Source organism: Onychostoma macrolepis, chromosome 16, assembly GCF_012432095.1.
Source record: "Onychostoma macrolepis isolate SWU-2019 chromosome 16, ASM1243209v1, whole genome shotgun sequence".
Taxonomy (NCBI): Eukaryota; Metazoa; Chordata; class Actinopteri; order Cypriniformes; family Cyprinidae; genus Onychostoma; species Onychostoma macrolepis.
Window position 1 is genome coordinate 1,506,448 of NC_081170.1, and position 11,438 is coordinate 1,517,885.

General features: G+C 36.1%; 1 protein-coding gene across 1 annotated transcript; it reads right to left on the reverse strand.

Moving 5' to 3' along the window:
• Positions 1 to 1,732: 1,732 nt before the first annotated feature.
• On the reverse strand, positions 1,733 to 10,709 carry pabpc1a (poly(A) binding protein, cytoplasmic 1a). Its single transcript, XM_058747115.1, has 15 exons — positions 10,093 to 10,709; positions 9,046 to 9,239; positions 8,848 to 8,963; positions 8,422 to 8,561; positions 8,201 to 8,295; positions 7,975 to 8,112; positions 7,789 to 7,884; positions 6,741 to 7,013; positions 5,540 to 5,630; positions 5,320 to 5,430; positions 5,086 to 5,234; positions 4,054 to 4,138; positions 3,230 to 3,360; positions 2,164 to 2,259; positions 1,733 to 2,069 (listed from the first exon to the last, which is right to left on the reverse strand). The coding sequence occupies exons 1-14, from the start codon at positions 10,283 to 10,285 to the stop codon at positions 2,170 to 2,172; spliced, it is 1,902 nt and encodes a 633-aa protein (XP_058603098.1). The 5' UTR covers positions 10,286 to 10,709; the 3' UTR covers positions 1,733 to 2,069; positions 2,164 to 2,169.
• Positions 10,710 to 11,438: the final 729 nt, after the last annotated feature.

An 11,438-nucleotide genomic window follows, 5' to 3' on the forward strand; every position in this document is an offset into this window, starting at 1 on the left:
TCTAGTCTTATCAACAGGACGTGATTCATGTTTCTCAATGACAGCATCTCGAATCTATTTATATTCCAGCTTTTATGAGGGTCATAAGAATGAGCTGGAAAGTTGAAGGCCAGGTTAAGATCGTTTAGTTTTCTTTCGGTTGGTGAACCCGAATAACCTGTTTTCAGTCTAAGATGAGTAACTATCAGGTTTTTAATTTAAAGGTTTTATTTCAGGCCTAATGATCCCACAGAGCGAGATATATTTACGAATAACGCGAATCCACTCGACTTCAATCGCCTCAGAATTCAAATTTAATGCAATATTTTGATCTAAAGTTCACATTAACGTTCAGAAACATAAAAACAAACGTGTCTTCAGCTTAGTAAAAGTAATTGTTTCCAACTCACCGAATATGATGTGTGAAGATGCGGATATGAAGGCTTTAATATATGACTGAATATAGTTGAACACGCGCTCGCAGTTTGCGCGCTAAAAAAAACTGAACAATCCTAACGGTCGCCTCGGCTTTATAATTAATTATTTATTTATTATATGTATTTGTTTTTAAATGTACCTCATCTTTTCACATGATCTTAAAGTTATCCTACATAATAAAATTTTTTAAACATTAGATTTTAATTTTGGCGGCCCTTCTGAAATACGCTCACGGCGCTACATTAGCCTTATCAGACTCCTAGAAAACGTTGTTTTTCTACATAAAACAAAAATATATAAAGAAAATATTACAGAATATCAAATGATACTTATATTTAAAAGTAATAGCTTAGTTCAGTTTTGTAGCATGTTAAACATTGGTTTCCCAAAATAAATTAAATCTTGAAAAAAAAAGCAAAGCAGCCAAAGCTTTATGCCCATACAAAACCAAAAACACCCTACAAACATCTTATTTATTTTTACTACTGCTGCCATCTAGTGCACAGGTGTCAAAACCTCAAAGGGACACATATTTAAAACCGGATTAAATATTTACATAAACTAATTGTGTGGTTAACAGTTCCACTTTTCGGATATAGTATTTTAATGATTTCAAGACATTGTTCCTTCACCAAAAAATAAAATAAAAATATTTTAATTCAAGCAGAGAAATGAAATGATCATGCAAAGGCATTCAGGACCAATCATAACAGCTTCCATCTTTTGTTATCCAATACATTTATGTCTTGCCAATAATAACCATTTAGGAACAGGACTCCATAATGTTTAAAAGCAGTAAGTCAATGCAACCAGTGCAAAAGTTGATAAATTAACTCGATCCTAAACAATGGTTAACTTGTAACTAACAACCTTTAAAAAGGCATGCATTTAAACTCAGTCATCAAAACTTTAGAAGAAAAGTACTAGATCTAAGACACAGTTCTCCTTTGATCATGTGCCAGATGTGATCAACTCATGACTGAAGACATTAAACGAGTTCGAGCGGCCGATCTCACCTTCAGGGCATTCACCCAGAGATCCGCAGCGGTCGACAGCTCAGATTATGAACTCTGAATCACTCGGGACATTTCCTACCTTTGACGATACCTAGTCAGCATTCTCATGCAGGTTTATCTGCATTCATTACAGCTTATTTATACATCTGTAAAATGGTTTCCGAGAAACTAATGTTCAGCTCTTTTAAAATAAGAGCACTTTTAAAACGTAATGCGGATGCTTTGTTTCCAAAGGCTTTCAGCACAACTCATGATTGGGTCAAGCTGTTAAATAAAAATAAAACACATGAACTCTGATGAATGTTTAAAGTTTTATTTATTCAAGCAGTTTAATCCAATGTACTTTTCCAAATGTTCAGCTATCAACTGCCAGAACACAATTGACAATGAGCATTCATTAAGAGGAATAAAAAGAAAGGAATGTTTTGGAATTTTCAAAATTAAAAGTTTTCTATTTTTTTGTACTTTTTTTTTTTTTAATATAATCAAGGTCAAGATTTAGTTTCTCAACCTGGCAAAACATTTGGATGTCATGTTGGTATTTTTTTTCTGTTTGAGTTTCTGTTTTTCGATATTTATTCACTTTTTCTTTTTACTGTGTCCCTCTTGGTGAAGACAGGGCTGAAGAGAACCATTCTGGAAAAGGATGAAAAATGCAAAAGATTAGAAAAAAAGCATTTCTTTTATAGTCAAAGTGCAAAAGAAAAACTCATCCGAGTTCTCTTCTCACCTCGTGTTAGACGGCCGGCACAGCGGTGCTGGGGCCTGATTTCTGGGCAGCTTCTTTGGCCTGATGAGCTTGCAGCACCGCTACCGCTTCATCCACCTGGAATATAAAGTATATTTTTAGATATAGAATATTAACCCGTGTGCATCAAAAAAATATTATACACATCGATTCAGAGGACAAAAATGTCCAAAAACGTTGTGCTTTTTAAAGACGACCCTTGACAGATTGTTGTAAAAAACTTCTTTATAAAATATATATATTTTATAAAACACGTTGAACACAAAATTGCTAGAAAATCAAAGCCAGTTGTGTTCCAAATTTGAGGTTGATATCTCAAAAAAATGAGCTTTTAGTAAGATTTTGTTTGGGTGCAGTACTAAACTTTTCCCATTATATTCCAGCAAAGCTCCGCTGGGATGTGATTCACAGTACAGTATGATCTCTCTCTCTCTCAAACACACACACTTTTTTAGGACACGCATACAAACCACACTATGACATCCATACCAACACACCCACACAATTATAGCTGCATAACTTATCCAACTGGCTCTATAATACAGCAAAAGCAGAAAACAGGAAAATGTGAGTATTTGCTTTATACGCCAAACCTGAGAAAAATGGCACCATCTGGTAAAATTCTCAAAATTCAGAATGATAGCCTATTAACAAAGACTGCATCATTTTATACTTGAATAGCCCTGAGATTAAAAACGGCAGTTTTAATGAGGACATTTTTGCCTTTGAGGTCCTGAAAGGAACTTTTTTGTACCTAGTGTAACAGATTTATTAAAAAGGAAATGAGGGTGAAATATTAAAAATCCAATAAAAATACACACCTGTGCCAAAATGTATGCAGTTTGCATTAACAGGCAAAATGATCAAAATAAAAAACAAATGTCCATAAGAGGTCGCACAAGGGTTAAAAAAATAAAAATATACGTTTTGGTTTGGGGACGAAACATTCTTGATATTTCGTTATCACTAAAAGTGGAGAGTTCACATCACCGCTATCAGGAAAAACCCAATAATAAACACCACAACCGAGCATCCCTTGAGCACTGACCTTTGACCTCAGGGACTCCGGAGACTCCAGCATGTGCAGCAGCTCAGAGTTATCGATCTCCAGCAGCATTCCAGTGATCTTTCCAGCCAGACTGGGATGCATGTTCTGGATGAGCGGGAACAGACGCTCACCTGTCGCAGAAGAGAGCATGTATGAGATATTCCATTGAAATTCTATTAACTTTAATTGACATACATTAAAATATGCAATTGACATCTTTTAAAAATTTTTTAAAAAACACACAAAATGCAAATATAGGCTAGATATACTACACATAAAAATAAAATTAGAAAATAAAATCACATTTTGGTGTATATTTTATACACACATACTTGGATTTAATGTGCAATTTCTAATTTCAAAATTCAAATTGTAAGTACTTGGGAAAAAAACACTTTGTTTCTAATAACTAAAGTGTCAAAAATGAAACTACATACCTATTCTGACCTATACCAACTAAATAAGAAAGTGTATTATACAGAACTATATATTTTAAATGATTAAAAACATAATCCTGACAAATGAGTAGAAGCTAGTGGTTTAAAGGATAATAATGAAGATTGGTAAAGATTTAAAATGACAATTTGTATTTTTAGGGCTGCACTGTGATCCTTAAATAGACGTTTAATGACATCTAATGATTCTAAATATGCTTGACGAGATGTTTTGGTATATGAACTATTCTTGCAATGAATGGTATTTCAGTGGGTGTCTTCTGTAAATCACGGTAAGAACGTATGATGACTTATTGCTCAGAAAAAATAAAACGGGACACATTCTAATACGTGAAAAAAAGCAAAAGAGGAACGAGAGAATAAACTCACCCAGCATCTGCTTCTGTTCTTGAGGAGGGGCGGCAGCCAACATGGACGCCGTCAGAGGCTCCTGACCCTGAACGTGGACAGCAGGCTGAATGGGAGACAAATATATAAACGTTCAGAAACACTTTTTGTGCAAGATACACAAGCAAACATGCACTGTGACGTTCGCCTGCGACGAAAGCACTTGCACGTCGTTTCAGAGCAGCTTGACAGTAAATCATGATGTTAATGTTTAGAATATCTTAATATCTTCAAAGTCACATTTATCAGATTAGAGCTGGACAATAACGGTTACATCTTGCAACATCATAATCAAGCAGTTGAGATTTGCCACATAGTATTAAACATTGCTTTATGCATGCAATAAAGTTGCAGAGTTATATATCCAGCTTTATATAAAGAGCTGGATAAGTTATATTTTGTGACAAAAATAAATAGTAATAAAAATCCACCATGCTATAGGCTATGCCTAATATAAAAATAAATAGGCATATTAAATAGGTATACAAAACTGAAAATAAGTAAACACTGTGGAACCAAATAAATGAAAGTTTATTAGCAAAATGAAGAAAGACTGGAGGCACAGCAAACACCTTGATGTCAAATAAAATACACAGTTTAAATAAACACTGTGGAAATTAAATGAGTAAAATGTTTAAAAAGAACTTCCATATATAGTATATAAATCACTTTACATGAGTGCACTGTATGCACTGTAATTGAATACCTCTAACTTTATGTATAAAGTTAATATTTTGCAATATGCACAGTGTTAAAAGCTATGCAAGGTGCAAAAGTTATGCAAACTTTTTATTAGGGATGTAACGAGTCACTCAACTCACGATGCGATTTAACAAAATGAGATTTAAGACAAATTTCATTTTTACGAGTTTTTATTTCGCTATAGTCTCGTTTTCGGTGAAAAAAAAAAAAAAAAAGTCAAAATGACGAAAATGATTCGTTAACTAAATTAAAACTGAACCAGAAATTTGGGGGAGTAAATAGGAAAAGTTCCAGCAAAAACAAAGCGAGTACCTGTTGCATGGGCACCTGCGGCTGAGTGGGCATGTGCTGCTGTGGGTTGCGGACTCCAGGTGCGTACTTGTACTGTGGCACTCCTCTCACCTGAGCCGCTCCTGTGGCTGCACCTGCGGCGGTGGGACGAGGGCCCATGGCCTGAGACGCTGCGGGAACACAGAGCACAATCTGGATCAGTGAACTGTGCAGAAACACTCGCTGTGTGTGTCTAGCGCGAGGTTCATGGCTCACCCATGCGCTGGGGCGCGATCACCCGCGGGACCTGGGAGGTGGGACGCATGGCGCCGAAGGTCTGTGGACGGGGCGCCGAGGGCCTGACAGCGTTGGGCATGCCCTGGAAATCTGGAACGGAGATGAGAAACAGAGCAGTGAAATGAAGTGCTTTGGTGGCCTGTGTAAGAGTGCTGGAGGGTGTGTGGGCGGGGCTAAGGGTGTGTGGGCGGAGACTCACGCTGAGGGCGGACACCCTGAGTGGCCCAGCGAGGACTGGGGCGGAGCTGAGCGAGCTGACTGGTGGGATAGTAAGCAGCACGATTCTGAGCCTGTCAATCACACAGAGAAACACCCGGTTATGAGTAAAAACCACATCATGATTGCTGCTAATGCACGGTTACTCCCAACTAAAAAGCTCAACTAATGTAAACTGCAGGTTTTATGAAGGCCAATTTAAGCCCAAGTGTTCTTCGGAGTAGGGCTGTCAAAATGGCTGAAAAACTAAATTCGAATTTTGTACTTAAATATCAATATTCCAATTTAAAAGGCATAATTTCAATTAGGGAGAAAAAAAGCTTTTGGCTTGTCTATAAATATTACTAATGCACGTTCCTTCAAAGCAATAAAATAACACGACTATCTTTGAAAAAAAAGTGCATAATGTTTAAATTAATGTTTATAAACCATGTAAAAAATAATTAAGCTGCTTAATTAGAAACAAAACAGCATCATGTATGCATGTATAGTTTAATACAAAGGACTGAAAACCAATCACAAAGAGCACTTTCTATTTAAAAGCATGAGATGCAGTGGGATGGGAAAAACGCCATCAAGTCTCGAGACATGTTTATTAAAAGTTTAAATTAAATTTTTACATGCTTTCTAAACATGCAGGTCTCTTGAGACGCGAGTGCAACGGTGATAGATGTCCCTCTAGAAAATGCGATAAATGTGTGTTCTGTGAACGGCTTGGTTTCAGTTTCGCCGTAAACAAGACAGCTGACTCCTAAAGTTATTGATATTCTTCATATTCTGTGTGACGCTCAGTTCACACCGATAGAAATTAATATTTTCCAAGAAGTTTAAACTGATTTTTACACTTTATGGGCATTTTTACCTTTATAAAGCCATTTTTTGTCCAACTTTTGAGTTAAATTCTTACATTAGTCAGAATAAGACATTCGAGAAATGAAAATGAAATTAACACAGAAGCTGCGTCTGAAGTGGCATTTAGATGTAATTACACACTGTTTAATGCAAGACATGAATGCATTTAACCTGCAATTATAAATGCATTAATAATGTTTTGTTATAAACTAGTCTAGACTTCACGTAATGCATGCACTGTGTGTTTTAAATGGTTTTTGCAAAATATTCGATAGTCAAATTGCACATCGCTAAAACAACAACTACGATATTATCGCACAGCGGTGTCTGACCTGTGGAATAGCGGCCATGAAGTATCCGGAGGGCGGCGCTGGCTGGTAGGGGTTGAGGACGGGGTTGGGCACGGCTCTGACGCTGGCCATCCTCTGCATGTACTGACTGGTGAGATGCGCCTGGCGCTCCTCCTTCCTCTGAGCCAGAGCTACGTACAGCGGCTTGGTGGCCACGATACGACCGTTCATCTCCGTCACAGCTTTAGTGGCTTCTTCAGGAGACGAGAAGCAGACGAAGCCGAAGCCCTTGCTGCGGCCGCCTTCCATCATCACCTGCACAAAACCAACAACAGAGACGCTCGAGAGGGATCTCACTTCACTTGTTTGGATATCAGAAAAACTATCAACTGATGCTGTAAACTATACATGGAACCCTGTCTAGTCTAAACTACTATATTCAATTCCTCATTTTATCACACTTTATTTTATAGACAATTTCAGATTTTTATATGAAACACTATGGTACGTTAATATATTCAACTGCTATTTACTTTTAAATATTTACACAAATATCATATATTAATGTACATACTTTTATAATTAATATTTTTATATAAACATCCTGTTGCTATATGAACATGAAAGGATAAAATGTAGAATCTACATAATTTATAATCATTTATAACCAACTGCTATTTAATTCGAGGTATTTTTATATAATAAATATATGTAATAAATTATACATGCTATACATATTAGATTTATTCTTAATTATAATAAACATGCAAATAAAAATTTAATTGCATAATTTAAATTGCACATACAACATTTTTATGTTTTCTCAATTTGTTGCTGAAATATAAACATTCAAACATTCGCAGTATTAAGACATTGTTTTTATTCAAGATTTATTTTATATTTTTATATTACTCTAAAGTACTGAAGCACAAAGCTTTTTGCGATTATTGGATAGCAAGCGTGATACAAATAATGTTTAGTAACATTTTTTATCATGCAACAAGAAAAAAATTTATAAAATAGGTTAAAAAAATTTAGGAATTGATATTGATACAATCAATATTGTCATTCAGCCCTAGTTTGTTCGTACCTTTGCGCTGGTGATGGTACCAAATGGTGCAAATTCTTTACGCAGACGTTCGTCATCGAGGCCGTCGTCCAGATTTTTCACGTAAAGATTGACTCCCTGTTGAAAAAAAAAAAAAATTAAAGTTCACATACAGACAGACAACAACCCTTCAGCGCTCTCATCTACATCAGCTACAGCTCATGTTACCTGGTAGCGAGTCATGCGGTCCTGCTTCATTTGCTCAAACTTGCGCTTGAGCTCCGTCTGGCGCTCTCCCTTCTTCTGAGCGCGCCCCACATACACCTGCTTCCCGTTTAGCTCTTTTCCATTCATCTCATCCACGGCCTGACGACCAGAAGAAACACGTCAGGATACAACACCACTGCAGTGACCGTTACAAAACCATAAAGAGGCTCAACACGCCGCTGCTCACCCTCTGGGCGTCCTCGTGCCTCTCAAAGCTGACGAAGCCAAAGCCTTTAGATTTGCCGCTGTCGTCGGTCATGACGCGGATGCTCAGCGCTGGACCTGCAACCACAGACAAACACATCAGATCGCATTCACGCCACAAGATCAAAACACCTACTAGCAGGCAGGGCTATTACACTCAACTAAGACCAAAGTCATTGAAGAAAAAGAAAAGAAAACACGCACCATATTTGCTGAAAATTTCCCTCAGCTTCTCGTCATCCATATCTTCTCCGAAGTTCTTGATGTAAACGTTTGTGAACTCTTTTGCGCGGGCGCCCATCTCAGCCTCACGCTCCTTGCGAGACTTGAAGCGACCGACGAATCTTTAAGACGCAATAAGTCACCTTTATTATTCTGAATTTGTCATTTTTAATTAATCAACGCCATAGTATATTCATGGCAAAGTAATAATAATAAATACAATTTAACACTTTAAAAAAAGTTATATAAAATCTTTCAATTTAATACCATAATATTTTCCAAGGGAAATGTTTTAGATGTAAAAAATAAATAAAATAATGCAGTACATGATGTTTGAGACACATTTAGCACGCTTCACTCCAAAACAAACTGTTTAGTTCAATGCGGTTAATTCAAATAAACACTTACACTTTGCGGTCATTGAGCAACATGCCATTCATTTTCTCAATGGCTCTTTCTGCGGCCTCATGGGTCTCAAAGTGAACAAAGCCGTATCCTTTAGAGCCATTCTCATCGCAAACCACCTTCAGAGAGAGAACAGCAGCACTGAGCACGAGCACGAGCACAAACACATGCATGCATCTCACTGCAAACACTGGTTTTTACCTTGCAGGACAGAATGTTGCCGAAAGCAGAGAACGTATCGTAGAGGGCCTTGTTGTCGATGGACTTGTCCAGATTCTTGATGAAGATGTTTCCCACGCCGCTCTTGCGCAGTGACGGATCTCGCTGAGACCACATGATGCGGACGGGCCGGCCCTTAATCACGTCAAAGTTCATTGTGTCCAAGGCGCGCTCGGCTGAAACAGACAGATAAAAACATGAGCGTAATGAGATTGGAAGTGCCATACTTGGCAATACATGCAAAATTTATATAAAAATAAAACATCTGTGTATATAAAATATACTATCTTACACAATTTAAAAAAAAACATCTTATATACAAATAAAAATATAGATTATAAAAAAATATATATATATATATATATATATATATATATATATATAACAATCTGAAGCCATTTATATAAATATTGCAAATTAAAAAAAAATAATAATTATATATATATATATATATATATATATATATATACATACATACATATACACAAAACTAAATATAGAACACACAACTTAAAATCCAAAATAAAATAAATTATAAACTATTTATAAAATATATAAAACTATCAAATATAAAATTCACTTATATAATTAAAACATCTTAAATATAAAATATACAAATATACAATATACATAAAAATATATAACAATCTGAAGCCATTTATATATTTTAATGTATACATATAATAAAATTATCTAAAATACAAATGTAATATAAGAGTAATTAAATTAAGTTAATTATATAAACAAAATTATGTAAAATACATAAATTATATAATTGATATTATAGAAAATATATTCTATATAAAATATATAAAAAATTGTCGAATATAAACAAAATTATATAAAGTACATAAACTAAATTTAGAACATAAAATACACAATTTAAAACAAGTATAAAACTACATTTCTAAAAATAAAAAACTACATACACATACATATAAAATTCATCTATTAAACAACAAATATTTTAGTTTTCCTGTATTTAAAAGCTGAAATATTTGGAGTAGGATGAGATCGAGCGGTGCTCACCGTCGGCGGGCTGCTGGAAGTTGACGTAGGCGTAACCGAGCGAGCGGCGGGTCATCATGTCCCTGCACACCCGGATGGAGAGGATGGGCCCGGCTGGACTGAACTTCTCGTACAGCATGGCCTCGGTCACATCCTGGTGCAGATCCCCCACATACAGAGAAGCCATCGGGTAACTCGGCGCGCTGGGGTTCATTTTCACACAGAAAAGCGAAGAGCTTGAAACGCGGACCTGATTGAACACACGCGAACGGACGAGATCAAAACTGCTCGCTTTCCTCCTCGAAGACGCTTACACGCTCAAATACTCTTAAAGAACAGACTCAAAGACGAATTAAAACGCGTTCGGTACCGATTTGGCGTCGATGTTTTGGCGGTATCGATGATTAAAATCTCCTCAGGCCTACTGCGGTGCTGCCCTGCGATTAAACTCCTCAAATCTGTCCGCGGAATCCTGCTTCACCGAGGTATTCGGTACTAAAAGTAGAATTTTTGTTGGTATTTTTTCTGTTTTGTGAATTTTTTTTTGTATTTTTGATTTTTTATATAAGATGTGTGCCGAGGCTCTCAGGCACACGCGCTCTCTCTCGCACCGCAGAAGTTAGGGGGAGAGAAGCGGAAGTACGACTCTGATAAGAAGGCGTCCTCGGCGGATGTTGCGTGAGGTTCCTTTATATTTTTACGTAAGAGCAGAATAAGAGTCCGCGGGCTGATAGAATAAGAGTAGCGCGATTCACGGAAAAATATAAGAGTGAACGTAAAGGTCATGGATTGGTTTGCATGAAGGTCATATATGAACTGGGCTGCTAAATGCCATAACATTCATATAATAAATTTCATATCAATTCACAACAAGATAGAAGGCCGTTTCCGCCACGTGATAAACATTAAAAGGGCTATAATCACTCAATTCTGAGAGAGAGAAAAAAAGAAATGTTAGATATAACTCAAAATATAGGAGATATATACTCGCAATTCTGAGAGAGAGAAAACAGAATTACGAGATATATATATATATATTTTTTTCCTTCAGAAAAAAGCTTCCATAGTTTTCTCGGTTTCTTTTAATAAAAATACAGCTCAATTATGATCTGCAATCAGTTAAGTCTCTTTATTTCTCTTGGTATGTTTTTATTTTTTGGCTGTACTTACTAATACACTATATTCATAATCCTTTTCATACATCACTTATCATCTAAAGTGACATGCATTACAGTATTGATTCTAAATAAGACAGTATGCTCATACTACATTTTCTGGTCGTTATTTGTTTCCTATATATATTGCAATATTGTACTTTAATGTGGAAAATGAAGTGTGGCATTGTGATATTAAACAAATTAAAACAT